The following is a 27,795-nucleotide window of genomic DNA, read 5'->3' as shown; positions in this document are numbered from 1 at the left end:
TAAAAAAATTTGGGACAAAACTTTATTTTGATTACAACCAAAACCAACAGTTTTTTTTTTTAAAGGAATCTTTTTTTTTTCCCCCCAAGTTAGTTAGCTACTGTCTTAAAGGCAAAACTTTTGCTAAGGAAAGCTAACTATTCTTGAAGCACTATTATTATTTCTTACATAGTGGCTGGAATTTCTGTTTTACTTCATTAATTGTCAATTGAAGAACATGAGGGTTTGTTTTCTGTATTTCTTCATTTTTTTCTTTATACTTGCCTACTTTCAAAAATGATGTAGTACTTATTGTTGTATATGTTTCTGAGCTTTTAGCTTGAATTTTTTTGAGTGGTATACTCCAGAAAGTGATTCATTAACTAGTTTTCTTGTTAGCTGTATATGGCATTGTTTCATTGACACAGAAACACATACACAATATACATATACATACATGTGTTGCATGTACATATATATATTATATGTATACATATACATATGTATTTAAATCTGTTCAAATGTGGCACAGTATCATGCTTGAAGTAAGAAGAACAAGGACCTATTGTACATTGCAGGGTACTGATTTTTGTTCATATAACTTATATTACAAATGGGAGACTATAATAAGAAATATATAATATAAAAAAAATCTAAAAAGTTTACTAGGCACATACCAAAAATTGAAAAGAGAAAAAAAAAAAAAAAAAGAAAAGTGAGAAGAAAGAAGAAAAAAGAAGATCCCCAAAAGGTGAAGGATATAAAAAGAAACCTTCTAAATTAGATCATCTTCTTTTTACCAAATACTTTTGAATGCAATTCAGAGAACTTGTATTTAGACTGAGGAGGATAGGGAAGATGATTTTCAAATACAGCCACTGAGTGAATGAATGAATGAATGAATGTACACACATGCACATGCAGCTAAGATAAGAGGATTCATTAGGAATACAATTATAAAAACAACAACCCTTAAAAATTAAATTGCAGGGATCCTGATGGGTGGGATAAGACAGGCATGGAAGAGGATAAGTAGGCAACCCTAGCCATTAGAGTTTTATGAAAATCTTTTATTTAGTAGCAATTTAGTAACCCACAGATGGACTGGCCTTAATTAACTCATTGCACCTCATGGTTGGATGTTAGAAGTAAAGACTGGGAGGTAAAGTGGAAGAGTTGATGGAGATTATCAAGGGGCTAACACCTATAAAATCAGATCTGATTTTACCCTGGGAATTGCCTAAATTTTCCTAAATTTTATCTACCTATGGTATTAGCTGAATGGAATGATAGCAAAAAGGAATTTTAGAAATGAGTACTGGGCAGCTAGGTGGCGCAGTGGATGGAGCACCAACCTTGAATTCAGAAGGACCTGATTTCAAATATGATCTCAGACACTTAACACTTCCTAGCTGTATGATCCTGGGCAAGACACTTAATTCCAATTGTCTTAACAAAGAAAGAGAGAGAGAGAGAGAGAGAGAGAGAGAGAGAGAGAGAGAGAGAGAGAGAGAGAGGGAGGGAGAGAGGGAGAGAGAGAAAAGAAACGAGTCCTATGGATGTGATAAGTAGAAAAAAAAGGAGGGAATTACCACAACCATGGGATTTTAGGTTCCAGATGACTAAAGTAATGTTAGTACTGTATGTCCTAAGTAGATTCCCATTATTCTAAGCACCTAGCTCTCTTTGGGTGAGGAAGAAGATAAATGCAAAACTGAGAGTGGGACAATTTCTCCCAATATTCTCCCAGGAAAGTTTTCTTCTTTTGTTTAGGATTTTTATTTATAATTTTGGTAAGATCCCCTACTATTCCAGTATCTTTCTATGGAGTTCCTATATAAAATAAAAGGAGGAATAGAAGAGTGTCTCTTCTCCAATTTAAGAAACTAGTGTTTGGGATCTGGCAGCAGAGGATGAGAGTCCCAGGCCCAGCTACCTGTTCCTGTCCAGGTGAGTCTGGAATTTGGAGGAGGGCAGGATCATGAGATGAAGGAAAAATACAAAGAGAAACTGATGATATTAAAATGGAATTTGCCAGCTCCTCTTCTTTGAACAAAAAAAAGTGGAGTAACTGAAAGGAGAGATCACAAATCCACTCTGAGGTTGAATAAGGTAACAACAACAAATCACCAGCTAGAAGCTGACAGAACCAGCTGGACAGAAATTTTGAGAGGAGATAAAAAGGTGGGGAGAAGGATGGTAGGGATAGGGACACTCTTGAAAGGAAAAAGATTGAGGAAAGCAAAGCATGCAATCCTGATCATCAATTTGGTTTCATTGCCCCTGCTCTTTTCTGCTCCATATTTTGCTTCCCTTGAATAGCTTTCTGGTATATCCCACCTCCCCTCCAATTCAACCTGCATTCCACAATATCATTCATTAAATTACCCTAGTTTTGTGGTATCCCCTTCTGACCATTTGAACAGCACTTCCCTCACCCCTGCACTCAATTCCCCTCGCTCCCCCAACAGTCCTTCAAAGGGTGCTAATCCTGGAGGTGCAAGTTCCGTTGCCATAAACGCCTCTGGACTCCACATTATCTAGTTGGTAGTCCTCCAAGCTGTAACCCCGACTTTTGAGATCGGTGGCATAGTAGTCAAGTGGTTCTTCTGTGTTTTCCATCCAGCTAAGGCAGAGAATGCGCTGGAAGGAGCGTTTGAAGTTGTCTGAGAGGAAGCCGTAGAGGATAGGGTTGGCACAGCTGTTAGCATAGCCCAGGATGACTGAGAGCTGGCTCACAGTGGCATCGTCCTGTTCAGCAAAGACATTAACAAGTTGCACCACATAGAAGGGCATCCAGCAGATGACAAAGACCATCACCACCATCATCACCATTAAGGTTATTTTGCGCTCTGAGCGCTTGCGTTGTTGCCAGCCGGCTTTTAGTGCTACCATGCGTATCTTAGCTATGATGAGCACATAACACAGACAGATGGCGCCAACTGGGAGGAGAAAGCCCATGAGAAAAGTATACAGGACGAAACCTACAAGCCAGCTCTGAGCTGGCTCTGGCATAAGCACATTGCAGGCCACCGTCCCGTCGTTATTGGCAGCAGTTCGCGAGAAAACAATGATAGGTAGGATGATCACTAACGAGAGGACCCACACTCCCAGGTTCACCACCTTGGCCACGGTGGGACGACGGTAGCGAGCCGCCTTGATGGGGTGCACCACCGCCACATAGCGATCCACACTGAGCACAGTTAAACAGTAAATACTAGTGAACATGTTGACTGCGTCCACACTGAGCACCAGTCGGCAGAGCAGCGCTCCAAAGGGCCAATGGTGCAGCAGCGTGGATGTGACTAGGAAGGGGACGCTCAACATAAGCATCTCGTCTGCGATGGCCAGGTTAAGGATGTAGATGTTGGTGGCCGTCTTCATTTTGGCATAGCGCAGGATCACGTAAATAACCATAGAGTTGCCGCAGAGCCCTACGAGACAAACCACGGAATAGATAAAGGATATGAGGATGGCGCTCCCTTGCCCCTGGCTCAAGGTTCCATTCTGATTAACGTTGCGCCCTGGCTCCTCTGTGCCCTCAGGAACTATGGACCCTGGGCCGGGGACGCGGCTAATGCTGGGGCTGCTGCTAGAGGAAGAGGAAGGAAACGAGGCAGTATCATTGGGAAACATTTCGGCTTGGGCAGCAGGGGCGGCCTGAGAAGCTCTCTTCCTAATCCCTAATGGTCCTCCCCTAATGCCCCAGCAGTCGGTCCCGTTGCTTTTGGGAGCTTCCACTTTCCAGATTGTTTCTTCACCTCCTTCAGGTTACCGTTGTAACTCAAGGTGAGAGAGACTGGAGCTCGAAATGCAGTTTAGCCTCGGGCTGGCGGCGGGGCTCATTGCCGAGGTCTTGTTCGCGCGTTGCAGTCTGATTTTCTGGGATTCTAGGCAGCAGAATAGGTTGAGGAGAGGAAAGAAGGCTGCCTGAAGAACCAAACTACAGAAGATTAATTGGAGAGGCTCTGGTGCTGGTGAATGATTAATAGACTCTAGCACGTCAGCAACTACTAAAAGGAAAGGGATAAAAAAGGGGGTGGCGGTCGATATAGTTATATTCCGTTTCTACTCCAGTTTCTCTGCTTTTTGCCCTTTTATTTTTTTCTTCCTAGCTCCAGAAACAGATCTATATGAAGTGAGACCTTGTTTCTATCACTGTCCCACAGAGGTAGGCGCCTTGCTAAACCAAACCCAACTCTATCTTCACTTCACTTTTCTCAATCTCTAATCGAAACTGGGAAGTTGCCTCACATAATTGGAGGGCTACCGATGGCTCAGTAAAGAAGCACTGCAGATCTTATACCTAGCTCTTCTGTCATGGATGCTTGTGACAGCCAAAGTTTACAGAGACAGATCTCTAAAGCCCCACCCAATCTATCCTATCTTTTCCCTCAGATTTTGCCTTGTAAACTCAGATGGGACCTCGGATATATTCACTGCCCTGTGTTTAGTGATAGTTCTTAGTCTGCCCCTTCTCACTGCCTGCTCTCTACGGCTTATTTTTCTCTCTGAACCTCACCTGAAATAGCATACTGAGAGCAACAACTCAATATTCCTTACCTCTTTAAGCCGCTGCTGGGATACAAACATCAGGTGATCAATTCAAAAGACACGTGCTGCCTTATAAGCTTTTTTCAGATTCACAATGCTATAGAACCTAAAACGATCCTTTTTTCCTCACCTCCTCCTCTCTCCCTTCAGTACTTATGCAGTTTGGCAGGCTGGTACTGCTGCAAATATAGACACACAGATATACAGACACACAAACACACCCTCAACCACAAAATTTGTATAAGATCCAGCGTTATGTAAAGCCAAAATAATTTATTTTTTAAAAGAAGAAAATGTTTCAATAATAGGAATCAGGCCACATGTTTAGGAATAGGAAGAAATCATGGCAAATAAAATAAAACAAACCAAAAACCTGTTTTCAAAGTCTTGAAGACACACAATTAGGTTGAAATGGGACGTCGGGCTCCCTCTGGAGTGTTCTGGGTGCTACTGGAAATCCATCCTGATTTTCAGTGAAAATTTAGAGGGTCATATGGCTGTGCTCTGACTATACTTTGTAGCACAATAAAGACTTCGGACTTCAGTTCAGGAAATATTAATTTCATACTCTGGATTTGATTTTGTGCATGTATACTGTAAACCAAAACAATTTCTGTTCTGAAGAACATTCTACTAGAGAGATACAAAATGTGCACAAGCATAAGACAAGGCAATTTGAAGGTCTGGAGAGCTTCTATGGAGTTGCACTCTATGCTTCTATGGAGTTACTATGGAGAGCACATAGGAAGTGGTTCCTGAATTGAATGTGAGTGGGGTGATGAGTATAAAGACATATAAGGAAAAAAAATTTCCTATAGAGCAGAGAGAAGATGACAAGATGGATAGTTGGGAAAAGAATAGTTTTTCATGCAACATTTTATGAATCTATTTTATGAATACATTTCAAGAATGCATATCATGAAACTCTCTGGAATCTGTGCCTTCCATGTTTTGGGGGAAGGAAGAGTTAGCTCCTTTTTAATGCTCTACTACTACTGCTAATAATGATAGTGACATTCTGATCATATGCTTTGCATACATTGTTACATAAAATATCACATTTGATGAAGACACAGGATGTTTCACTGAAGTTTCTGGATTTGTATTCAGGTGGCTCTTTGTGCAAATAAAGATTATATAGCTGAAGCAGTATGGTGTATTAAAAAGTATAAAGACCTTTGGAGTGCTGAACTTGGATTCAAGTGAGATACGAATTCAAATTCCAACTCAAACATTTAATGCCTATGTGATCTTGGGCAAGTCACTTAATTAACATTTATGATCCTTAGGTTCTTCATTGGTAAAATGAGGGGTCTGGGCTATGTTACTAATAAGTTTTCTTTCTGACTCTATAGTGTCTCAAAAGTTTTGAGACACCCTTCACATGGTGCTGCAATTCTATGAGCAAACTAAATGAATAAAAAGTGACTCCTGTATGTTTCTAACTTCATTTGTCTCAAATTTACCTAGTTTTCTTCCAAAGGGAAGTGGGAAAAGAAGGTCCAAACTCTTCCAGCTCTTTTGTTTCTTATAAATTTTAACTTTGACAATATATCAAGGTCTTTACCACAAAGACTTTCCATACAGACAGACTCTGCTAAGTCTTTTTCCTTGATTTTTCCTTCTCTCCTTTTGGCAGCCATTGAAACTTACCTCTCTCAGACTCTTTTTTTTTTTTTTTTCAGTTTCTTGTGTAAATCCTATATATTTTATTTTATGGTTCTTAAAACATTATTATAAGAAAGGGACAATAGGCTACACTGATGGGCCAGAGGAATCCACAACACACACAAAAATGTTAAGAACCTTTGGTCTAAAAGTATGAAAATGATGATACAAGGACTGCTTGCCATCTGGGAAAGGGTGGAGGGAGGGAAGGGAAAAGTCAGAACAGAAGTGAGTGCAAGGGATAATGTTGTAAAAAATTACCCAGGCATGTGTTCTGTCAATAAAAAGTTATAATTATTTTTAAAAAAAATAAATAAAAAGAAAATGATCATACATACACATATATGTTCTATTTATGAGAAACTTGCATTTCCTTCAGGGAGATGTTCACAGTAATCTCTCTCAATTTTGGAAAATACAAACATGATGTAGAGTCAACCTTGTTTTGTGTCTCTCTTTAGTTGATAGAGACAAAATGTCTTTTTCTTCAAAGAAGTCACAACCCCATTCCCAATTCTCTATTTGTACTATCATTAATTGCATGATCAATAAATCAATATATTAATTAAGTTTCTATATTAATCTAAGCATTTTATTAGGCTCTCCAGATACAAGTACAAAGAATGAAACCCATTCTTATTGTCAAAGAGGTTATATTTTTAACAGAAATAGAAGCCAAAAAAAAAAAAAAAAAGAAGAAGAAGAAATAGGAGTCCATTGGAATTTTTAGAAAAAATCAGATATGGACAGATAATATTGAGAAGATTCCTTCAGGAGGCCAACAATGTGAATAAACACTACATCTTAGCAATAGGATGCTCAAGCCTCTGTCTCTCCTGTCTCATTTTCCTTAAGTGGGCACAGAACAAGTGTCCCATTTTCCAAAATTCTACTAGAGTTGTGAAGGAAGGAAGGCAGGGCCAGTATCTAGAGGTCAAAATTAACTCTGTTCATATCATCTTCTACCTACTGGCATGCAAGATGTCAGATTTCTTCTGGCTTCCCATTCCCTACAATTTCAAAGCCAAGTTTCAATACATTAATACACTGATGAACTCTAGGACGACTGTTTCTGGAGATTGATATCTTTTGTGATAACAACACTTTAGATTGATTTTATGGAAAACTTAAATCAGCGTCCAGTTATGAAAAACTAGTCCAAGTTTAATATGGCCCATTTCTGAGTATTATGAGTATACCAGCTACCTACTGTATATTATATATATATATATATATATAGAACCAATGAGAAGCTGAATACTTGACATTACAAGAGAGATTCAGAATCAAAGTCTCATGGATGCACTTCACTTCTGCCAAGAATCCAAAAAACCCAGACACACTTAGCTAGCATCTCAATAAATAGATGACAAATTTGAAACCACTTAGGGAGTTATTAAAGTAAATGTTAAAGGTCACAGGGAATGGATATGATCTGCTGGCTATACCTGTGACATTAGATATCTTTTTCCTAACGAAGCCATGATTTGATACTTTCTTATAGCTTTAATACTCTTATAACAAAAATTGAATCATAATCATTATCTTTTAGCAGTTAAAGCAAAAGTTATATAATTTTTAAATAACAATTGCTTGTCTTTATGTAATGCCTTGCCAACTCTTGGAAATTAGTAGTTATGTAATGGAATTGATTCACTCCTACTTGCAAGAAATTGAAAACCTGTTTTGAATAGATACATTATTGGTTTGATAAGAATACTAAGAAAAGAAATTTAAACAAGTATCTCCACAAAGAAAAAAAATAAAAATTTATTTTCTCATGCTGCCACTATGATGTTGTGATTGACTAACTAGCATGGGAGGTGGATGAACATAATTTACTTTAAGAATGTTGATCAGGCACTTAAAGTAGGGAGAATATAAGCCCATAGAAATAAAAATAGGAAGTAGAAAAGGAATTTTAACATTTGTCTCATCTACTCATTCCTTGAGAGTTAAAGTAAACTCACTACAATAGTAGCAAATTTGTCATCACCAATAAGATAAAAGGAAGTTCCTAGAAGACTTTGGGAAACCTCTTAGGCATTCATTTCAGAAAAGAAATTCTAAGTAAAAGAAACAGATAACTCTTAGGAAGTGCTTGTTTTGATGCAAATATATATGTATATATACACACACAATATGGGTGTATGGATGAATATTTAAGGCAGGAAGATAGAGTACTGATGTTGACTACATTTATATGATGTATCTTATGGCACTAGGTTGTCTGAAAGAAATAAGGTATGTGAACCCTTAAGAAACATAAGTTCATCAGAAGAATGTTTCCATAAATTAATATGTTCAAGGAAAATTTTGTTTACAACAGTACATTTGGAGAATACATATGCCATTGAAAAGATGTATGTAATGTACATTATTATGGACAATAAGGAAAAAAAAAAGTAATTTCCCCAAACTCAAAGTTCTTTTTTTTTTAAGTCAAGAAGTTCATTTTTATTTAAAGAGAAATTAAACTCTTGTGAAAATATTACTATTTGGCTCCTTTAAGATATGATACTTTTTTTTCTTACAGACATATGACTGGTTAAGTATAATAGGTTAAATTTCTGCTTTAAAAATAAATTCCTAATTCTTCAATAATTTAGTGTTCTTAAGACAGAGCAGTAATTAAATGCCATCAAGAATTCAGTTATTTGGGCTTGACAAACATATGTAACTGATAATCTAGTAATTTAAAAATCAAAGGATGGAATAAATATTAAGCTGCAAATTATTTTGATAATTATATGAAAATTTAAAAATCACTCAATAGTGATACAAATTCATATTTTTCAAAAACAGATTTTAGATTAGAGAAGAAAGGCTGGTGTTTCTCTGTGGTATTTTGCATCGCCAAATCAAACTGCCTAATCTAAACTTTAGCAAATTCTTGAAGGTCGAGTGATTGGTTGTAATCCTTCAAAGCTTCTTCCATCATACCCATTTTTCCATGAACGTCTGCTCTAAGTTTATATGCCAGATGATCATTAGGTTGTAATGATAAAGCTGCAAAAGACAATAATATGTTTCAAAATTTATTTTATTCCATTAATTTAAAAATTGTCATTTTTTGGACTTTATAAATTACTTTAAAATTTAAATATCACTACTACTGAAATAACATTTCAACAAATTTTCTATGGGTGTTGAATTTATTTTGCTATGGTATATATCTGCATTTTATTCTAACATTTAATTGGCAAAATTAGAGTTTACAATCTTTTAAAACCTAACATTTTATTTAGAATGCAGATACTTGATTCTTGAGCAAATATATAAACTTTAAGAAGATGTTTTTTGAGGGATCAAAAATATGGAGAGGTTTTTAAAAAAAAGTTTAAGGATAAAGCAATCTTATCTCTGAATTCAAGTCTTATATTTATGTAAATAAAAGATATATTTTCAAAAAAAATTAAACTTATATAAAACCTAAGCACTCTGTATTAGTGTTATTTCTTAGTGAATACCTATATATTTAGTGTTTTTTCTCAATGAATATCTACACATCATTTTACTTTCAAAAAGATATTATTTTTTAGGGAAATGGCCTAATACTAGGTTTAAAATGGACCCATGCTATGAAATCTGCTAATGATCTAAAAATCATTTATATATGCTTTTAATTTTGATCTACTTAATTTGAATAATAGTATGTCTAATATTTTAGAAATTTGCAATAATTCAAAATAAATAATAAAAACTATTGTGAGGGTCCCTCCCCATGTATGGTTTCTGTGACTGTTAAGTTAGTATAAAAAGCTACCTCGGGGGAACACCAGACTTTTTTTTTTTTTTAATTCCACAATTCTCTTCATCATAACTTTCTTCAAAATTTCTTTTTTTAAAAATCCATAAAAAGTATCAACCTAAATAGAATCATTCTTTGAGTCTGCTGAGTTAGGTCTTCCTATAGATAATTATTAATTATGACTTAAAATGTCTAAGGCCTAGAAAAACTGTATGTGGAAATAAGTGGCAGTCATAATGTCAACAGAAAGTGTTAAATAGGCCAAAGGCATTGACATCAATATATTCTTAGGGAAAAAAAAGAAATTCTTCATATCATTCATATCTTCATATCTCTATCTCCTCATTCTCTGCAACATAAATGCTGATGCATAAGCTACCATTATGTTGGTGTATAACTGTCACTTCCATGACAATATTCTTACAAACTGTTTATAATGAACAATATAAGACTGTGAATTATATAAAATAAGGTTTCTTGATGTTTTGTAATATAGTTAAATCAATTCCTTTATTTGCTTGTTAGAAAGAATCTCTGATACCTCTTTCTATTTAACTACTATTTTGTTTATTTTCTGGTTTCACTCAATAGTGTAATCTCAAAATTTTTAAGTTGCTATATTTGGTCTTTGGTTAATGGACAAAAATCTAATATTTATTTAGTTCTTACTGATAGTTTTAAGAAAGAGATTATCACAATTTGTCCTTCTTTCTGCCACTTTGACATAACTAATGCAGAAAGAAAAGAGGAACACAAAAAGTCTGAGTGCACTTTTTTATTTTCACTAGATTGTCATTACCATAAAATTCCATATTAGAGATGAATGTTTGCACATTTAGTGATGCTAGTCTTTGGGAAACATATTTAGGGCTGTATTAAAATTTTTTTATTATGTGGCAGGACCAACCAGAGTTTGGGCTTTGTTGGCACACTTTGAGAACCCAGAGTTTACCTCAACACCATGATGAAATATCAAAACAAGAATTTATAGAGGCTTGATTATTAAAAGTACTATAAATGTTTCATCATGCTGATTCTCTGAATTAGGATGTTAACATGGAAAAAATATATTTGATGGGGGTGTGAAACTGTGTTCCCTTTTGATCTGTAAAATTAACACTGAAATTATGTCCCCTTTGATTCCTGACTTCCCCATCCCCAGACTCCAGAGAGTCTATGAGAGTATATGCTCCTGGCTGGGCCTTTTCTAAGGCAAATCATCCTATTGATGCAGAAATTCCAGAAGCCTTCAAAAAGTGATTTCCATTCAACTGGAGATCTAGGTCTGGCGACTTTGGCTTTCTTTTCAACCTGAAACCTGAGCCTCACATTTTCTTATTAAAGGATATTTCTAAACTTCTAATCCTTGCAGAAGTCTGGAGTAGGGCATAGCTGCCTGCCAGCACTCCTGTTCACTGAGAAGACATTCTCTTCTCGGTGCCAGCCTCCATTTCCCTAATAGGATTTTGTCAATGAAGAAGTCAGTTTTTCTAGCAAAGCTGACTTCTCCTCCAACAATAAACTTCCATTTTTGCCACTTAAAACTCTTTGGTTTCTTGAATTCTTTCATGAAGGACCTGCACTGACCAAAGGGGGATTTCCACAACTCTCTTGACTGCCACTAGACCTCATCCTATTGATGCAATTATGGAACTAATACTATTTATAATTTATTTTATTTTCACGTCTTTAGGTAATTAATTCTTCTTGTTTTTAATATAATTTCAATCATATCAATCATCTCAATTTTACTAGGAAATAAAAAAATCTACATATACCTTTACTAAGATCCTCTTCAGCTGTCTCATATTGTTGTAAACAGTAGTATAAGTGTGCCTTATTATAATACACTGCAGCCCAAAAAGGACAGAGATGTATTGCCTTTATAAAATCTTGTTTTGCTTCTTCAAATTTCTGTAGTATTATATTTGTGATAGCTCGGTTCAAAACTGCAGAATCATTTAGTGGGTCAAATTGCAATGCCTTGGAGTAGAAATCACTGGCCTACAAAATATACAAATAATAAAGGCTATGTAGCATTTTAGCATTTCCTCTAAAGGAGGGAAAATCTCTAAAAAGTAAGGGGGGAAAATTCTTTTGCATATGAATACAATTCCTAAGTAAGAGAAAGAAAATTCCAAATCAGGTTCTAAACCACATGACTAGATATGACTTAGCTGTGCTTTACAATGACAAATGCATGTAAAAAAAAAGAATAAAAAATGCTGAGGAATTTCACATCTCTATAACATTTAGAATCATAGAACTTTAGAATTGCAAAGAATCTTGGAAAGTTTTTCCATATAAATATAATAGGGAGATAATTAGGGGACCCTGGATCAATTGAGTTCCCTCAAGCATTTTTTTATAGGATGAAAAGGGAACAAGAAACAGAAACAATTAACTGTTAAATTTTTTGTCCATTTCAGGTGTTAAGTGGTTGCATTCACAGCTTACTGTGCGAAACTGATGTTATTGCATTGCATTGAATTTACTAGAATTGCAAAGTCATAAAGAGAATAAGCATTTTTATTAAGTGCTTTGCAAATATTATCAAATGAGATATCTTTGAATCTTTGAATATAAGTGCTATTCTGATCCCCATTTTATAACTGAGAATGATGAAGGGGATTGAAATGTTTTGCCCAAAGATATGCAGCTAATAAATGTCTCAGACTGGATTTGAACTCAGATCATTCTAACTTCAGATACAGAATTTATTCCACTGGACCACTTATCTGGAGGAATCCAATGCTTCTTAATAAATTGAAATTTTTCTTCAGTGAACAAAAAAATCTTTTTTTTCTTTATCCCATCTCCTCCCCGCTTTGGAAAAAGAAAAAAGAAAAACCCATGTTAACAAATACATAACTTTATTGCCTATGCTTATTCCTTCAATTTCTTTTCTTTTTTTGTTTTTGTTTTTGTTTTATTGCTCTAGCCAGAATTTCTAACATGATACTGAACATTAATGGTGATAAAGGACTCTTAATTTTATTGATAAGCCCTATGCTTTGAATCCATTATAGATAATGCTAGCAGTTGATTTTAGATAAATAGTATTATCATTTTAAGGCAAAATTTATTTTCAGCTTGCTATTTTTTAAATTGGAATATTCGTTGTGTTTTGTCAAATACTGTTTTGTGCATCTATTGAAATGTGATTTTTGTTTTTGTTTTCAATTTGATTTGATTAATACCCTTATAGTTTTTCTTATATTGAATCAAATCTGCAGTCTTGGCATGAACCAATCTGTTAATAGCATATGATCTTTATTATATATTGCTGTAATCTCTTTGCTAGTATTTATTAATTATTCTTTAAATGTTTGATAAGAGTTGATTTGTAACTCCAGGTAGTCCTGTTATCCCTAACCCCCTCTGGGAGTTAATTTATTTTTTCTATTTATTTTTCACAGATAGAGTTAAGTATAATATTTTCTCTTCCAGATTAAATATTCATTGTTTTCATATATGTTGTCAGTTTTATTGGTATGTAGTTAAGTAAAATTGCCCCTAATAATTTCTTCTTCATTCATTTCTATTATAGTATTTAATTGTTGTTAATTATTGTGGTGTTATTTGTTGACTTTCTAGTCTTTTTTTAATTACACACCCAATTCAATGATATGTTCTTTTTCTCTTTTATTGATGTATGTATTTAGAGATACATATTTCTCTCTCAATGCTTCTAGGTTAGTATCCCAGAAATTTTGGTATGTTATCTCATTGATGTCCCCATCTTTAATGAAATGATTAACTTATTTCTATGATTTGTACTTTGACCAACCCATTCTTTAGGATAAGCTTGTTTAGTTTACAAATTTTTTTGTATACCCTTTTATTTTTAAATGTGTTATGGTCAGAAAAAAGATGCACTTATTATTTTTGCTTTCCTGTTTTTGTGCAGTTTTTATATTTTAATACATGGTCAATTTTTGTAAAGGTGCTGAGAAATAATATACTTCTTTATTTTTCATCAATATTCTCCATTTATCTGTCTGTCTATCTATCTATCTATCAGGTCAACCATGTCTAACTTTTCTAAAATTCTGTTCATCTTCTTAACATCTTTCTTGTTTATTTTGTATACATGCACAACCTATATAAAATTATTTGCCTTCTTGATGAGGTGGAAGAAGAGAAAGAGAAAGAATTTGAACTTCAACATTTAAAAAATGTTAAAAAATTAATTTTACTTGTAATTTTTTTCAAAAAGAAAATAGTTGTCAATAAAAAGTTATAATTATATATATAAAAAGAAAGAAAATAGTTCAGAAGCACTGAAGACAGAGGAAAAACTAGAGAATGAGATTGGTAAAATTCTCAGCTGACTTCCAGAAACACTAGCACACTCTAATACCAAAATATATTGTTATGCCATAGTACTCTTTTATTGTCCTGACTCATTTTCCCTAATTATCCTGACTCAGTTCTGCCTCGGTTTCCCTCCTCAGTTCTACAAAACCTCCCCTCCCTCTTTATCAGAATACTTGATAAGAATAAAAAATCTTATGTTTTAGAATATCAGAATGCCTTTTCCCATCCCAAGCTGTCAGATGCCTCTCCCTATTTCCAGTGCATCCCCCTGATTATGTCATCTCATCTCCAGTGACTCACTCCACCCTGTCAGAGTCCACACCCTGACTCTGCCCCCACCTCAGTCTACCCCCTGTGTCTGAGCCATATGTATATATGTCTTTGAGAACTCCCATTGTTTGCTGGATTCTTGGAGATGATAGTCTCATTGAGCCCTGGGCCCAAATCATGATCCATTGGTCCCAGTATATCTCTCCATTTAATAAACTATTAAATACTCTCTAATCTCTATCTTGCTTAGTTTCTCCAGCATTACAATATCTAAATAAACTCCAGATAAAAAACATCCATATTGCTAAGATCCAGAATAAAATTGAAATTTAACCAATTGGAAAAGTGTTTCTTTGTTAGTGTTGGACTATGTCAATATAAAAAACAATGATGGTAGTACCCAAATAAATTTACAGTAGATTCCATGTTTTTCTGTATGTATGACATTGTTTGAACACCTCAGAAATGGTTTTCTAGGAAAGATGAAATGATTTTAGACTGAACAATCAGCTCTGGAGCTATTTGCTTTCCCTTAGAGGGAATATGTCTAGCTTTAGGATAGAGGTCAGTATTAACAAAATGCAGTGAAAATAGATATATAATGCATATAATTAATAGGACATATTTATCACAGGATAATATCCAGGAAACCTAATTTATGCTTCATTTTTGTTTCTACCTAGCTTCTTCTTGCCCTTGTTCCTTGCAAATTATCTTTTTGTAATTGCAAGATTATGTCAATAATATTTCCTTCTCTCTTTTTATGAAGCTCTCTGAAGAACTTCATCCTAATTAATTTCAGGTCCTAGACCAAGGTTACATCTCTTCCTCTGATAAGAAGAAGACCAGATGAAGAAGATCTAAGCCAAGACAAAAAACAAAGTGTTTCCCAGGAAATTCTTTCTTATGGGTTTACAGGATGCTTTCTTCTGGCTTGCCACTTGGTTGGACTTCCTGTTTCCAGCTAACTTGATGCTTTCACACTGGACTCAGAGAACATGATAATCCCTCAGAGTTCCTCTCTGGCATCATTTCATTTCATTCATTGACTTGCAAAGACTTTGCATATGTGCATTGCATATGTTTATGAGATTGAACATTTTATCACATATTTTAAATGAGGTGGGTTGAGTAAATCAATCAACCTTCCTAACATTTGAATATTTAAGATAATATAGATAATACAGGCCAGAGAGGAAACAATGACTAGGCTAACAAAATGATTAATATAGAATTGTTATCATTAACAAATATAGAAGTCAGTATTTGGACAAAATAGAAAATCTATTCTGATCAAATAGATTCTCATCTTTGTCTGCTTATAACAATTTCCTGGTTTTATTTCAGGGAAAAAAAGTTGAAAAAAATTAAGTTATAGCCAGATTGTGAAAGTGACATATATGGCTAAGGAATGAATACATCTTTGATAAGGAAATAGTTGTTGGGGTGTTTTTTTGGGGGGGGTGGGAAGAGGGTTTGGTAGATTAATGACTATCTTACCTGGGAAAATTGCCTGTGGTGCAAATAGATATTTCCTGCATTAAAATAAGCCAGAGAATATTCAGGGCTTATAGAAAGTGCAGCCTGATAGTCCTTCATAGCAATATGCCGTTCACCCATAAATTCATGAATCACACCACGATTTGTTAAAAATTCTGCAGAAATAGTGATCTGAAAGACAACAACAGGAATATTTCACATTTAAAGATAACATTTTCCTCCTTTCCCTCTTTCCTTTCATAAGAAATCCTGGAAGAGATTTTTTAAAAATGACAAGGCATTGTCATTTTTAGAACAAGTATTTCAATTCAAAGTTCTAAGAACTCTAGTGAGAGGGAAAGTGATGACCACTTAAGCTAGTTAATTCCCCTTTTGATGAGCTCTGTTAACTTTTTTTCTTACATTAAGCTTAAATTTGCCTTCACAATTTCCACTCATTTCTCTTGGTCTACTTTTGGGGCAAGTCAAATGTTTCTTTTACATATCTTTGAAGACAACTATTATTCCCTTCCCCCCCCAAATCTTTCTTTTCTGGGCCAACAATACCTTCATATTGTTCTAGTTCATCTTGAAAATGAAGATTAGAACAGAATCTTCAGATCTGATCTAACTAGGGCAGAACACAATGGGATTATTATTTCCTATTTCTGAAAGCTGTCTCTTTTATTGAAATATAACTTTATATCCAATCTGATAAATATTTATTAAATACCTACTATGTGCCAGGCATTGTGCTAATAACAATTAATAAACTGATACAATTAATAAAAAAGGAAATCTGTCTTCAATGAGCTTACAATCTTAAAAGGGGAGACAACACAGAAAAAGAGGCAAGGTAGGGTGGGGAGGGTTATGAGCTACCAATGGGTAATCAACACAGGGGTGTCTTGTTCCATTGACAGGACAGCAGATATAGAGTGGACTGAAAATTCAGTTTCTGCCCTCTGTAAAGGAAGGTATTGGGAGGAGTTATTATTTTGTCCTCCAGCCCTCTAATCAGACAGAAGAGGAGGCTGAGGAAAGTGGTGTCTATCTAGGCTTGAGTTAGTGGCATACTGGTGAAGTTAGGAGGGGTAACCTTATCCTGGAGGAGCATCTTGTTTTCTGGAGTTGAAACAAGGCAACATTGATGTGAGCTCAAGGGACTGGGAAGATAGTGTTATCTTTATGATATATGCCAGTTATCAGCAAGTACCAAGAGAATAATCCAAACACCTTGTGAAGGTCCTTATGCTTTTTAAACTTGATATTTTCATGTGAAATGCTAAACCAGATTCTGTAGGGGTGAGTGAATAAATTTCCAACCCACAACGTCTACTAATGAGGAGTTATTTTTACATACATATGTATATGTATATATGTACATATATATATATATATATATATATATATATATATGCGTGTGTGTGTGTATGTGTGTGTGTGTGTGTGAGTGTATGTATGTATTTGTTGGTCTTGGCACAAAATTATGAATAGTTTATACACAGATATGGGGTGGGTAAAGAAATGTGATATGGAAATAGCAAACAGGTTAGTTTGACTGGAATATAGCATGAATGAAATGAAATAAGTCTGAAAATAGCTTGATTGTGAAGGATTTTAGGTACTCAATTGAAGTAACTATCTTTTAGAGGCACTAGATATCTAGATCCTATTCTTGAGCATAGAAATGACATGGTAATATAGGTCTGCTTTAGGAAGATTATTTTCAGCTTTGAGGAGGATGGATTGCAGAGGGGAAGAGACTGGAAATGAGAATAATTAGAAAACTATTATAGTAATCCAGATGAAAAGGTGAAGGACCTGAATTAAGGTGGTGACTGTGAGAATAGAAATGTGAAGATTCTTCGGCTTAACTGACCCTCCTCTCCACTGTTTCTGTCACCCACCCTTGTCCCTCCAATTTTATACTAAGGCATTTTATGTTCTTATTTTACCTTTAGAGCAGAATTTATATCTTGAATAGCAGCAAAATTATCGCCCATCTGAAGACAGACTATTCCTCTTCCTTCATATGCCAGGCAGTTTCCTGGATCAATATCCATACAAATGGTAAAGTGATTCCAAGCTTTTTGAAATTTTCCTTGAGCCTGGAATATGTCATATACATATGCTGAGAAATAGTTCTTAATAAGAATATAAACCAAATATTTTAGTATAATTGCTTAGAAGTCTATCTCAAAAAAATTTTAATAAAAAGATACACAAAAAGATTTGGCATTTTACTCAACTTTTTAAATAAGAAACTCAACAATTTGAAGAATAAACGAATTAAACTGACTTGCATCTGACAATATATTGAAATTTAAATCAATTAAAAGAAATTTTGCATGAATTTCCATTTACACATGTCTTTGGATAATATTTTAAAATCCCAGACATTAAGCGGGGGGAAAACCTCCAATATTATTACTGGGACAATAATATACTGTTTCAAATGTACACTTTGAAAGAAAAAAAATTCAAATAAAAGAATAAATACATTGATAAAATCATGCATCTATATTTAGCTTTCCTTCCCCAAACTATCGATTAATTTTATATGTATTCTGCTTATAATTTCATGTATGTTATCCATTATACTGTAAGCTTCTTGAGGGCAGAAATGGTTTCATTTTTGTAACTGTAATTGTCAGCTCTTAACAAAGTACCTTTCATATAATAAGAACTTACTAAACGCTTTTTGATTGCTTGAATAATTTTTTTGGTTGCCATGTCAGAATGTTAATAAGGAAACTCCATATGAGCTCTGAGAGATTTTTTAGGTAATTTCTCCAGCCTTGACTCTTCTATTGAGAGAGCTGATTTTTTTCTCCAATGAAACAATCCCTATTAATTTTATTTTTACTAAATAGTCCTAGACTTTCAAGTTGTTTTTTTTTATTCTGATTTTATGATGTAAAATGTTAAATATATATCCAAGCTTTTTAAAAATTGAAAATTTAATAAGTATGCCAATCATCTCTTTATCCTATCATTGATGTTTAAAATTAAAAACAAACAAACAATTCTAAGCTAAAAACAAATTCCTGGATCATCCTATTAGAGACCTTTCCAGTTGATATTAAACTATTAAAATTCTAAACTGTAGATGCAAAGACTTGGAAAATGAAAATTAACAAGCTTCTTTTATATTACATGAATATGCTTTGTAGGGATGGAAGGACTGACAAAAAAAACTAAAAGAAAAACCCCACAATAACAACAGTTACAACAACAACAACAACAACAACAGAAAAAGCTGAGTAAAGAAAATTCAGATTCATGAAAACCAAATTAGAATTTAGGGCAACTGGTTCTTAACTGCCATAAAAATACTAAGCCACTGATTTGAGATCCTATACTATATATAAAGAAGTTAAGGAAATGGAAATTTTTCCTAAGCAAAGAAAGAACATTTCTTATACCTCATTTATAGTCATATCCAATGAAAAAGTTTAATAATGAAGTGTCTCTTTGTGCAATTACCTGTAAATTATATCCAAGGCTAATTCTGGTTTTTGAATATGCTGGATTGAAATGTAAGGCTTTTATAAAGTCCTTTTGTGCTTGTTTATCAGCTACTTCATGACCATATTCCATGTAAGAATTTCCCCGACCAACATATGCGTCCACAAAAAAAGGATTGAGTTCAATGACACGAGTGAATGAACATACAGCTTCTTCAAACTCTCCCATTCTGAAAATAAATTTTTAGCATGGATATTTTATTTTTCAATTTTCCTCCCTCTCTTCCTCTCTTCCTTCAGATAACATTTTGATACTGATTTTTGTTGGCCTTTTAAAATACTCATTAAAAAACTTGATATAAATCTTAGGATTAATATAATAGGAACAATATTAGGAGTAATATTAATATTATCATATTAATATTAATATAATTACTATTCCATACCAATTTTTTTTTGACAGACAAGGTCTCACAATTCCCTTTCAATTTCCTAGGTAGTTTGATAAATTTCAGTGTAACTAATCCTGAAATTACCATTATCTCTGCCACATTCCTCAAATTATTATCTTATAAAGTCTGTGGCAGAGGAGCAGTGGATGTTGGTACTTCACATTATGGCATTTTCGTTTCATCTACTGACACAATGTATATTTATGCATGAAGTACAGATTCTTATGACTATCACCACATTCCCCATTTCCCCCCATTGATCATGTTGGATGAAAGACAATTTTGAGAGATGTCTAAATGATAAATATGGCAGTCCTTGATATGAAAACTCTTGGCCAATTCCAATTAGAGGGTTAAATGTATTGCAAAAAAAGTTGGTCACATAGGAAGTCAATTGTAAGTCACAGTTAATATATGTCCCTTGAGTTTTTAGATTAGTAGCATATAACATACATATCAGACAGTGGACAACTTTTAAATTTTGGTTGTGGGCAACAAAGAACACATATGACCAGTGTTCTCAAGGAGTTTAAAATCCTGCTTACCTTCCTTACATTTGGCATTATTTGAGAAACAATAGTCTTATACATCTTATAATTTTATTTTTTTATTATTGCAGAAAAAAATCTCAATTTGATTCAATTTGAAGAATTTTAATAAAACATACTTGCTATGTTTCCCATTTGGAAATGAGCTTATGTGCAATTTTTACTTTTTATTTACTGTTATTAGTTCTATCAATAACTAAAAGAATTGCTAACTATGATCTTGTTTTCTGTATGACAGAGAAAAATGGAAATTTGAAGCACTGTTACTATTAAACTATTTTCTAGATGTGCTAGTATTTATTAAGCATCTATTACCTGAAGAATAAATTGAATAAATCTTCACTTAAAGAAATTTAGTACTAGACAAAATCTTGAGAGCATTTATCATGATATCTTTATTTTGTAGATGAAATAAATTGAATCTAGAGAAGACAACTATGCTAATTAGTGGCATAATCAGAACTAAAAGATTTCATGGTCACTAGTCAAGTATTCCTTCTTTTGTAGCACAATATTTTTTAATAATAAAAATTAGAAGTAAACGGAGTGTGTGTAAAAAGGGACAGGGATACAAATCCTGATACTAGCAATTTTCAAATATTTCTTCTTGTAAAATGTTCTTGTCTTAAAATACATAAAACTAGCAAAAATGGACTTTCAGCTGAATTTCAGTCCATCATTCAATTAGCATTTACAAAACATCCATTATGCACACTCTACTAAATTTAGGAACTTGGAATACCTTATTTTTAATGATAGAGAATCTAGACTAATATTACAAAGCAACTACAATTCAGTAAGAAGAGAATCTGATCAGATCCACAAAAATTTCCAGATCAAAACAGCTGCTAAATATGAAAATGAGTTAGTAAAAGAGGAATCATAAGGTCTTTTCCCTTTGAGAACTGTGAATCACTTTAGTCACTCTAGCCTTCTTCAGTAGATAGAACCCATACCGAATTCTGTGTTCATTATTGCAGCTGTATTTAACAATGCTCAATTTTGAGCTTTTAGAATGTTAAAGATTATACAAAGATGATTAAAAAGCAATATATCTGGGGAACAGCTATAGAAGGGAGGTAGAATGAACTCATTTCACATGGGACAGAAGAACCCAGCAGTGACAATCACTGATCATCAAGTTGAATTCATCCCTCAATCCCAAATTATTTCTGGATGGATTAACATGCAAACCAGTGATGGTGTGACCTTGGGCAAATGAAACTTCTCTGGGCCTCAGTCTTCTTTATCAGGGAATTAGATGAGATATCTTTTAAATTCCCTTCCAGTTCTAAATCTACTATCCCTATGACTTTTGAAGCATTTATTTTGACATATTTAAATGTGTGCTTTCCCCCAATATTTCATGCTCAAATGTTATAAAGCCACTTATTTACATAAAACAACACAACTTAAATGTTATATATTAGCATATGACCAAAATGAGTAAGGAACTATATAAAAAATGTTATGCTTCTGTTTTTTAAAGGCCATTGGTCTGCTTCCTGGAATCAGGAAAACCTAAGTAAAAATTCTACCACAGACACTTACTTACTAGCTATGGGACCTTTGGGCAAGTCATTTAACTTCTGTCTATTTTAGTATCCTCCATATAACAATTGTGCCTTCCTCACAAAATTGTGATAAGAACCAAATGTTTATAAAACACTTAGCATAGTGCCCAGCACATAATATGAATAAAGTAAATTCTCATTTCTTTTTTTCATAGTTAAAGGAATTAAATGTTTTCTGAGGTGCCTTTCAGAAATACATGTTTGCAGATTCTAATAATATGTATAATCAAGATAGAAGACTGTTATGGGCCAGAACTCTGAACTTGAAACAAGGTTTTTAACAAGGTATTAAGTCAGCGGAATTGATAAAGTCAATGTTATCTAGTTTAGCATAGTGCTTATAGAGTTCTCTAGTTCGGTACATGTATTTAGTACTTAATATAGTTCTACAAGATTCACACTTATGATAATGTAATTATAAGAAACCATATAAGCTCAAACAAACTCAGCCATAATTAGAACTAGAGAAGAAAAGCAGACTGGAGGTGGTAGCTCAAACCCTTGGACTCAAGAGAGATTCATTTCCATCTTCATCAACCCCGTGGTGGCTGGCCTGTCCTCCTACTCCCCATTCTGAGACCAAGGCCTGTCAGAGCCAGAGACTGACTCAGAAGGGCTCGGAGAGAGACTCAAAAGAGCCAGACACAGACTTAGAAGGGACCTTGAGATACATTCATTCCATCTTCAATCAGGCTTTTGATGGCTCTCCTGGGGGACTGAGAAGCTAGGAGACAGAGCCAGAGAAGCAAGTGAACTGGAGGCAGGAGCTCAAGTTCTCAGAGCCAAGGGTAGACAAGATTCATTCACTTCATTTCACACTACCATGGGAGCTTATGGTATTATTTTCTTTTGTAAAATGTAATGGTTCTCTCTGGGAGCAGGTTTCTCAGGGGAAGTTGTCTGGAGGCAGCCTTAGTTTCAGTTCCAAGTAATAATCACTTCAAATGCAGCCAGGAGTTCAAATCCAGTCCCTTATTGTGTCCTTCAAAGTCTTGAGCTTCAGCCCCTAGCTCCCTCCGAATGTCTCCAGCCAGCACAAAGGTGGAATATGGAATGAATCTGTATCTGCCTCTGAGAGTAGGCTTCTGTCTCTGGCCCTGATAGCTTCTTGCTTATATGCTGTACACTGAATACACACCAATCATTATATCAGTGGGAAACCATTATTTGTTGTAGGATTAAATCAATTCTAAACTAGATTTAAACATTGTCTCCTCAATTCCACTTAGCACTTTGTTTCAAGTTCTGTCCCATAATGTCTCCTTGTAGGATCAGATCAATCATACTGAACCATGCTAAATTAGATAGTTATTGTCTCTATCAATTCTAATGACTTAACACTTTGTAAAGATTCCACCATCTCCTGCTTTCTTTTGATTTAGAACATAAGGTGGTCATGATCTCCTTGACTTTTCAAGGAAGTGAGAACCCCAAAAAGAAGGTGATCATGCCTTCCCTGACTGCTCAAAAAAGAAGTGAAAACACCATAAAAAGAAGATGGTCACACCCTCCCTGACATCTCAGGAAGGGAGATGAAAACACCAAAGGAAATGGGAAATAAAATCAGATTAGCTGGTTTCTAAAGGGACTAACTTAAAACAGGTATACATAAATCCATCAATATGGGAGGCATTACACATAATTACATAAGCACATAGCAATATAACACAGACTAGTAGTAATGTAACAAATAACATGAATCAACATGAGAATTTACACATGTTCATAAGTCCTAGAAATAGTCCAAAAGGAAATCATTGTCCATTAGTTCATGTGCCAGGAATCCAATAATTCCTGCAAGCTTTGAAGTACTGCAATAGTCTCATCAACAATTTTTCATCTCAAGGAATGCAATGATTCCTGCTGGTTTTCAAGTCCTTGAAATAGTCTCATTTGTGTTAGGGAATCCAATGATTCCTGAAAAATTTAAACTTCTTTTAACAGTCTCATTGTCAGCCATGCTCTTTCAGTGTCAGATGTTTCTTAAATCTTCTTTGTTTTGAGGTTTTTCTCTTTTTCTGTTTCTCTCTGATGGACAAGGTGGAATACGGCTCGTTGGCACCCATCTGATTCCTTCTCCATCTGTAGAAATACAAGCAAACCCTTTTCCCCAAGCAGTTAACCTATCTGGTCCCTTCCATTGATCACTTTCTGGCTCTCTCCACATCACCTGGTGATTATCTAGAGATAGTGGAGCTGCTCGCACTGGACACTGCTCTTCTGGTGAGTTATAAAACCTGTCTGCTGGAACCAGTGCATCTTTATCAAAAATTTAAAAATTAATGGTATAGAGAACTAAATTTAGAAATTCTCTAGGGTTACCCATGGCTCCCCCTTTCTTTTGTTTTTGGAGAAGTGTCTTAATGTCTTTGTTTCTTCTTTCTATGATTGCCTGACCTTGAGGATTAATTCTAGCCACAAGCACTGGGTAAGAAGTAAGGCTTTGTTCTGGTTGTGCCGGGAGGTTCACCCACTCTGTCTCTTTGACGAAGGACTGCTGTGAGTGTCTCTTGTGTAGCAAAAACCGATATTAAGATTTCATAACACAAATTATCTAGTAACATCTTCACATAAGATGATGTAGCCCCATAAAGAGTGCATCCCTTTTTCAAATCCTTAATTTTTTCCAAATTAAAAGGAGTGTATCTTTTCCCTTTTTGACCTGAAGAGTCAAGCTCTTTGATCACAGGGTATGCATTTATAAAATCACATATATCTTCTCCTTCATTTTTTGCCTTAATCAATGCCTTTTCTAATCCTGTCATATTCCGCTTCACAGGAGATGCTGATTGTGTTTCTACCTCTCCCCCTCCTCCTTCTTCCTCCATCCATGAAGGGTTAATTGAGGGGAGAGGGTCATGAGATGTGGAATGATCTAATTTCTCCTGCTGTGAAGTATCACACTCAAAATTGTATTTAACTCCATTCTTATCTGATTCTTCCTCCTTTTCCTTTTAGTTTAGTTGACACCTCCCTTTCCTCTCTTTCTTCTTTTTCCTCATTCTAACACTTATATAATTTCCCAAAGCCAGTTGTATTAAATTATACATGTATATAATTTAATACAATATGTATTAAGTGTGTCTTTGGAAATTGAGTCAGGTCCATTTTTATTGTAGAATTGACAAAGATCTTGTCCTACTAATTTCCACTCATTTAGATCCAATTCTTTTTCTATAGAGAACGAAGGAAATGTGTACTTTTTAGTTTCTAAAAGTTCAGTGATCTGCTCCAAAATTATACTCAAATCTTGTTTTTCCATAACCTTAATAATGCTCTCTAAACATTTTCCTTTAATTGGAAAAGCAGGCTGTTTTCTAAACATCTGTACCATTTTAATTGAAATACTATTTTAGCTCTTAAACAAAATTTCTTTTGTACTCGCCCTAATTTCTGGGTCAAGAAGATTTTTCCACTGGATCAGGATCAGAGGCTTTTCCACTGGAATCAGGATCCTGTCCCCCGTTTGGACTCCAAAATGTGGTGTTCTCTTCGTTTGTAAAATATAACGGTTCTCTCTGGGAGCAGGTTTCTCAGGGGAGGTTCTCTGGAGGCAGCCTTAGTTTCAGTTCCAAGTAATAATCACTTCAAATGCAGCCAGGAATTCAAATCCAGTCCTTTATTATGTCCTTCAAAGTCTTGAGCTTCAGCCCCTAACTCCCTCCGAATGTCTCCAGCCAGCACAAAGATGGAATACGGAATGAATCTGTCTCTGCCTCTGAGAGTAAGCTTCTGTCTCTGGCCCTGAGAGCTTCTTGCTTATATTCTGTACACTGAGTACACACCAATTATTTTATCAGTGGGAAACCATTATTTGTTGTAGGATTAAATCAATTCTAAACTAGATTTAAACATTGTCTCCTCAATTCCACTTAGCACTTTGTTTCAAGTTCTGTCCCATAATGTCTCCTTGTAGGATCAGATCAATCATACTGAACCATGCTAAATTAGATAGTTATTGTCTCTATCAATTCTAATGACTTAATACTTTGTAAGGATTCCAACAGGGGCTGGCCTTCTGCACTTCCCCCACTGAAACCAAGGCCTGTCTGAAAGGCTGTCCAGAAAGCTGGCCCAGGCCCTAGGCAAGGAAACTAGATTGGCAAGGAGACAAAGAATATGGGCTTTGGACTTTAACACCTGGCTACTCTTGTGATTAATCAGAAATAGAAATGTATTCCCAGCCTTAGCTGGGATGCCCTAGAAATGTCCTCTTTTTCATCTCATTGTGTCTAGATTTGTGTTTTTGTGCTCTCCTATCCCCGCCTTCCCCAGAAAATACTATGTATGAGACTCATTTAACTGTGCAATTTAACTTTTAATTGAATTTTCTGTGGAAACAATCCTAGTTTGTCTCTTATACACTTCGCTTGTGTGTCATGGCATCCCCTCCCTCATGTCATGGTTGTCTTCAAGAATGAATAACAAATAATAACAACAGAAAAATTTTAAAACTTTGTAATCATTAGTCTAACTGAAATTTGGAAATATAAACTTGACATATGTCCATTCTTTAAATAAAACAAAAATTCTTTAAATAAAACAAGAACTCTAAATTTTGTAAAATAAACATTTGTTTTACTTTTGAAATTTAAAAAAATATTAAGACACCACAAATTTGAAAAGATGGTGAAATTAGAAAGCTTTCAGCTCTTTAAATTTCTTCTTTGCCCCACCTCCAACAACAACAAAAAGAACAGAAATAAATACAGGTTAAAACAGTTTTTCTCCTAAGATAATTTGAGAAGACCCCAAGAAAGACCTGATCTCTGAACACAGATTCTGCCCGAGTGAACTGCAAGCACTTTTAGGGAGTCTCTGCAGAATCAACAAACAACTAGCCTTAGGAGCAATTGAGGTGAGAGGCTGCCTCAGCCATAGAAACTTTCATTTTTAATTGTCTAACTGAAAAAAGCTGAGAAAAAGAATGAAGGACCTTCCAGTGCCAAGGGATGCCAAGCACAGTTGTGCTGACCAGACGTGTCCCAGGCTGTGACTGCGGGGAGAAAGAGCTGGCACATACAAAGTGAATGCAGTAGCTTGCAGGGACTCTATTAGCTGTAGACATTTGCAGGAGAACAGCTGGTTTCACTTCCAGGGTAGGGAAGACAGCTGTCATTTACGATCACCTAATGGACCACAGGGAACAAGATCATTTGCCCGCCAGAGTGGATAGGGTCCCTATTCATGGTCTAGGAGTGGAGAAGTAAGCCCAAGATGGGGTCCTGAGACAGATTTCAGAAAACAACATTAAGAAGGACCTGAAACTTAGAGCATCATTCTCCGTAATTCAGAATTACAACTTATACTAATATTAGCTAAAAACAAAAGAGAAAATAAATAAAAATGAGTAAGCAAAAGAGAAGAAACTCAACCAAATAGTTATTATGGGGATAGAAAAGATCTGGATTCATATTCAGAGAAAGAAAAATTTAAGTATCATGGAGGTATAATAAGGATTATACAAGACCTAGCAACTACTACATTAAAGGATTGTAGGTCTTAGAATATTATATACTGTAAAACATAAGAGCTGGGGTTATAACCAAGGGTTCACTCAGCAAAATTAAGCATAATCCTGAAAGAAAAAAAAAATGGCTATGTAATGAATTGAAAGATTTTCAAGTTTTTCTGCTAAAAATCACAGAACTTAAGGGAAAATTAGAAATCTAACATCCAGGTTAAATCATTTAAAATACCTAGATAGTATAAAATATCTGAATGCATACC

General features: G+C 34.8%; 2 protein-coding genes across 5 annotated transcripts in view; both read right to left on the bottom strand.

The window, feature by feature from the left end:
- Window positions 1-1,525: 1,525 nt before the first annotated feature.
- Window positions 1,526-3,985, bottom strand: SSTR1 (somatostatin receptor 1). Its single transcript, XM_003759052.3, has one exon. It carries the CDS (start codon window positions 3,613-3,615, stop codon window positions 2,455-2,457), a length of 1,161 nt encoding a protein of 386 aa, XP_003759100.1. The 5' UTR covers window positions 3,616-3,985; the 3' UTR covers window positions 1,526-2,454.
- Window positions 3,986-8,661: 4,676 nt separating this feature from the next.
- Window positions 8,662-27,795, bottom strand: part of TTC6 (tetratricopeptide repeat domain 6) — a 309,674-nt gene continuing 290,540 nt past the window's right edge. For 2 of the 4 annotated variants that reach the window (XM_031952945.1, XM_031952947.1), the window contains 5 exons: window positions 19,511-19,721; window positions 17,980-18,132; window positions 16,043-16,213; window positions 11,731-11,956; window positions 8,928-9,210 (listed from right to left, as the gene is read on the bottom strand). In XM_031952945.1, coding sequence (XP_031808805.1) covers window positions 9,077-9,210; window positions 11,731-11,956; window positions 16,043-16,213; window positions 17,980-18,132; window positions 19,511-19,721 — 895 coding nt within the window. In that variant the 3' untranslated portion in view covers window positions 8,928-9,076. Of the gene's footprint in view, window positions 9,211-11,730; window positions 11,957-16,042; window positions 16,214-17,979; window positions 18,133-19,510; window positions 19,722-27,795 lie in introns of all 4 variants that reach the window. The other 2 variants (XM_031952943.1, XM_031952946.1) reach the window with 2 other exon arrangements.

The sequence above is a fragment of the Sarcophilus harrisii genome, chromosome 2 (assembly GCF_902635505.1).
Source record: "Sarcophilus harrisii chromosome 2, mSarHar1.11, whole genome shotgun sequence".
In the NCBI taxonomy this organism is placed as follows: Eukaryota; Metazoa; Chordata; class Mammalia; order Dasyuromorphia; family Dasyuridae; genus Sarcophilus; species Sarcophilus harrisii.
The sequence above is the reverse complement of the archived record's forward strand: the minus strand, read 5'-3'. Positions and strand labels throughout refer to the sequence as shown.

Excerpts from the sequence above, each read along its gene's own strand:
- SSTR1 (XM_003759052.3), bottom strand. The coding sequence starts at position 3,615 with ATGTTTCCCAATGATACTGCCTCGTTTCCTTCCTCTTCCTCTAGCAGC.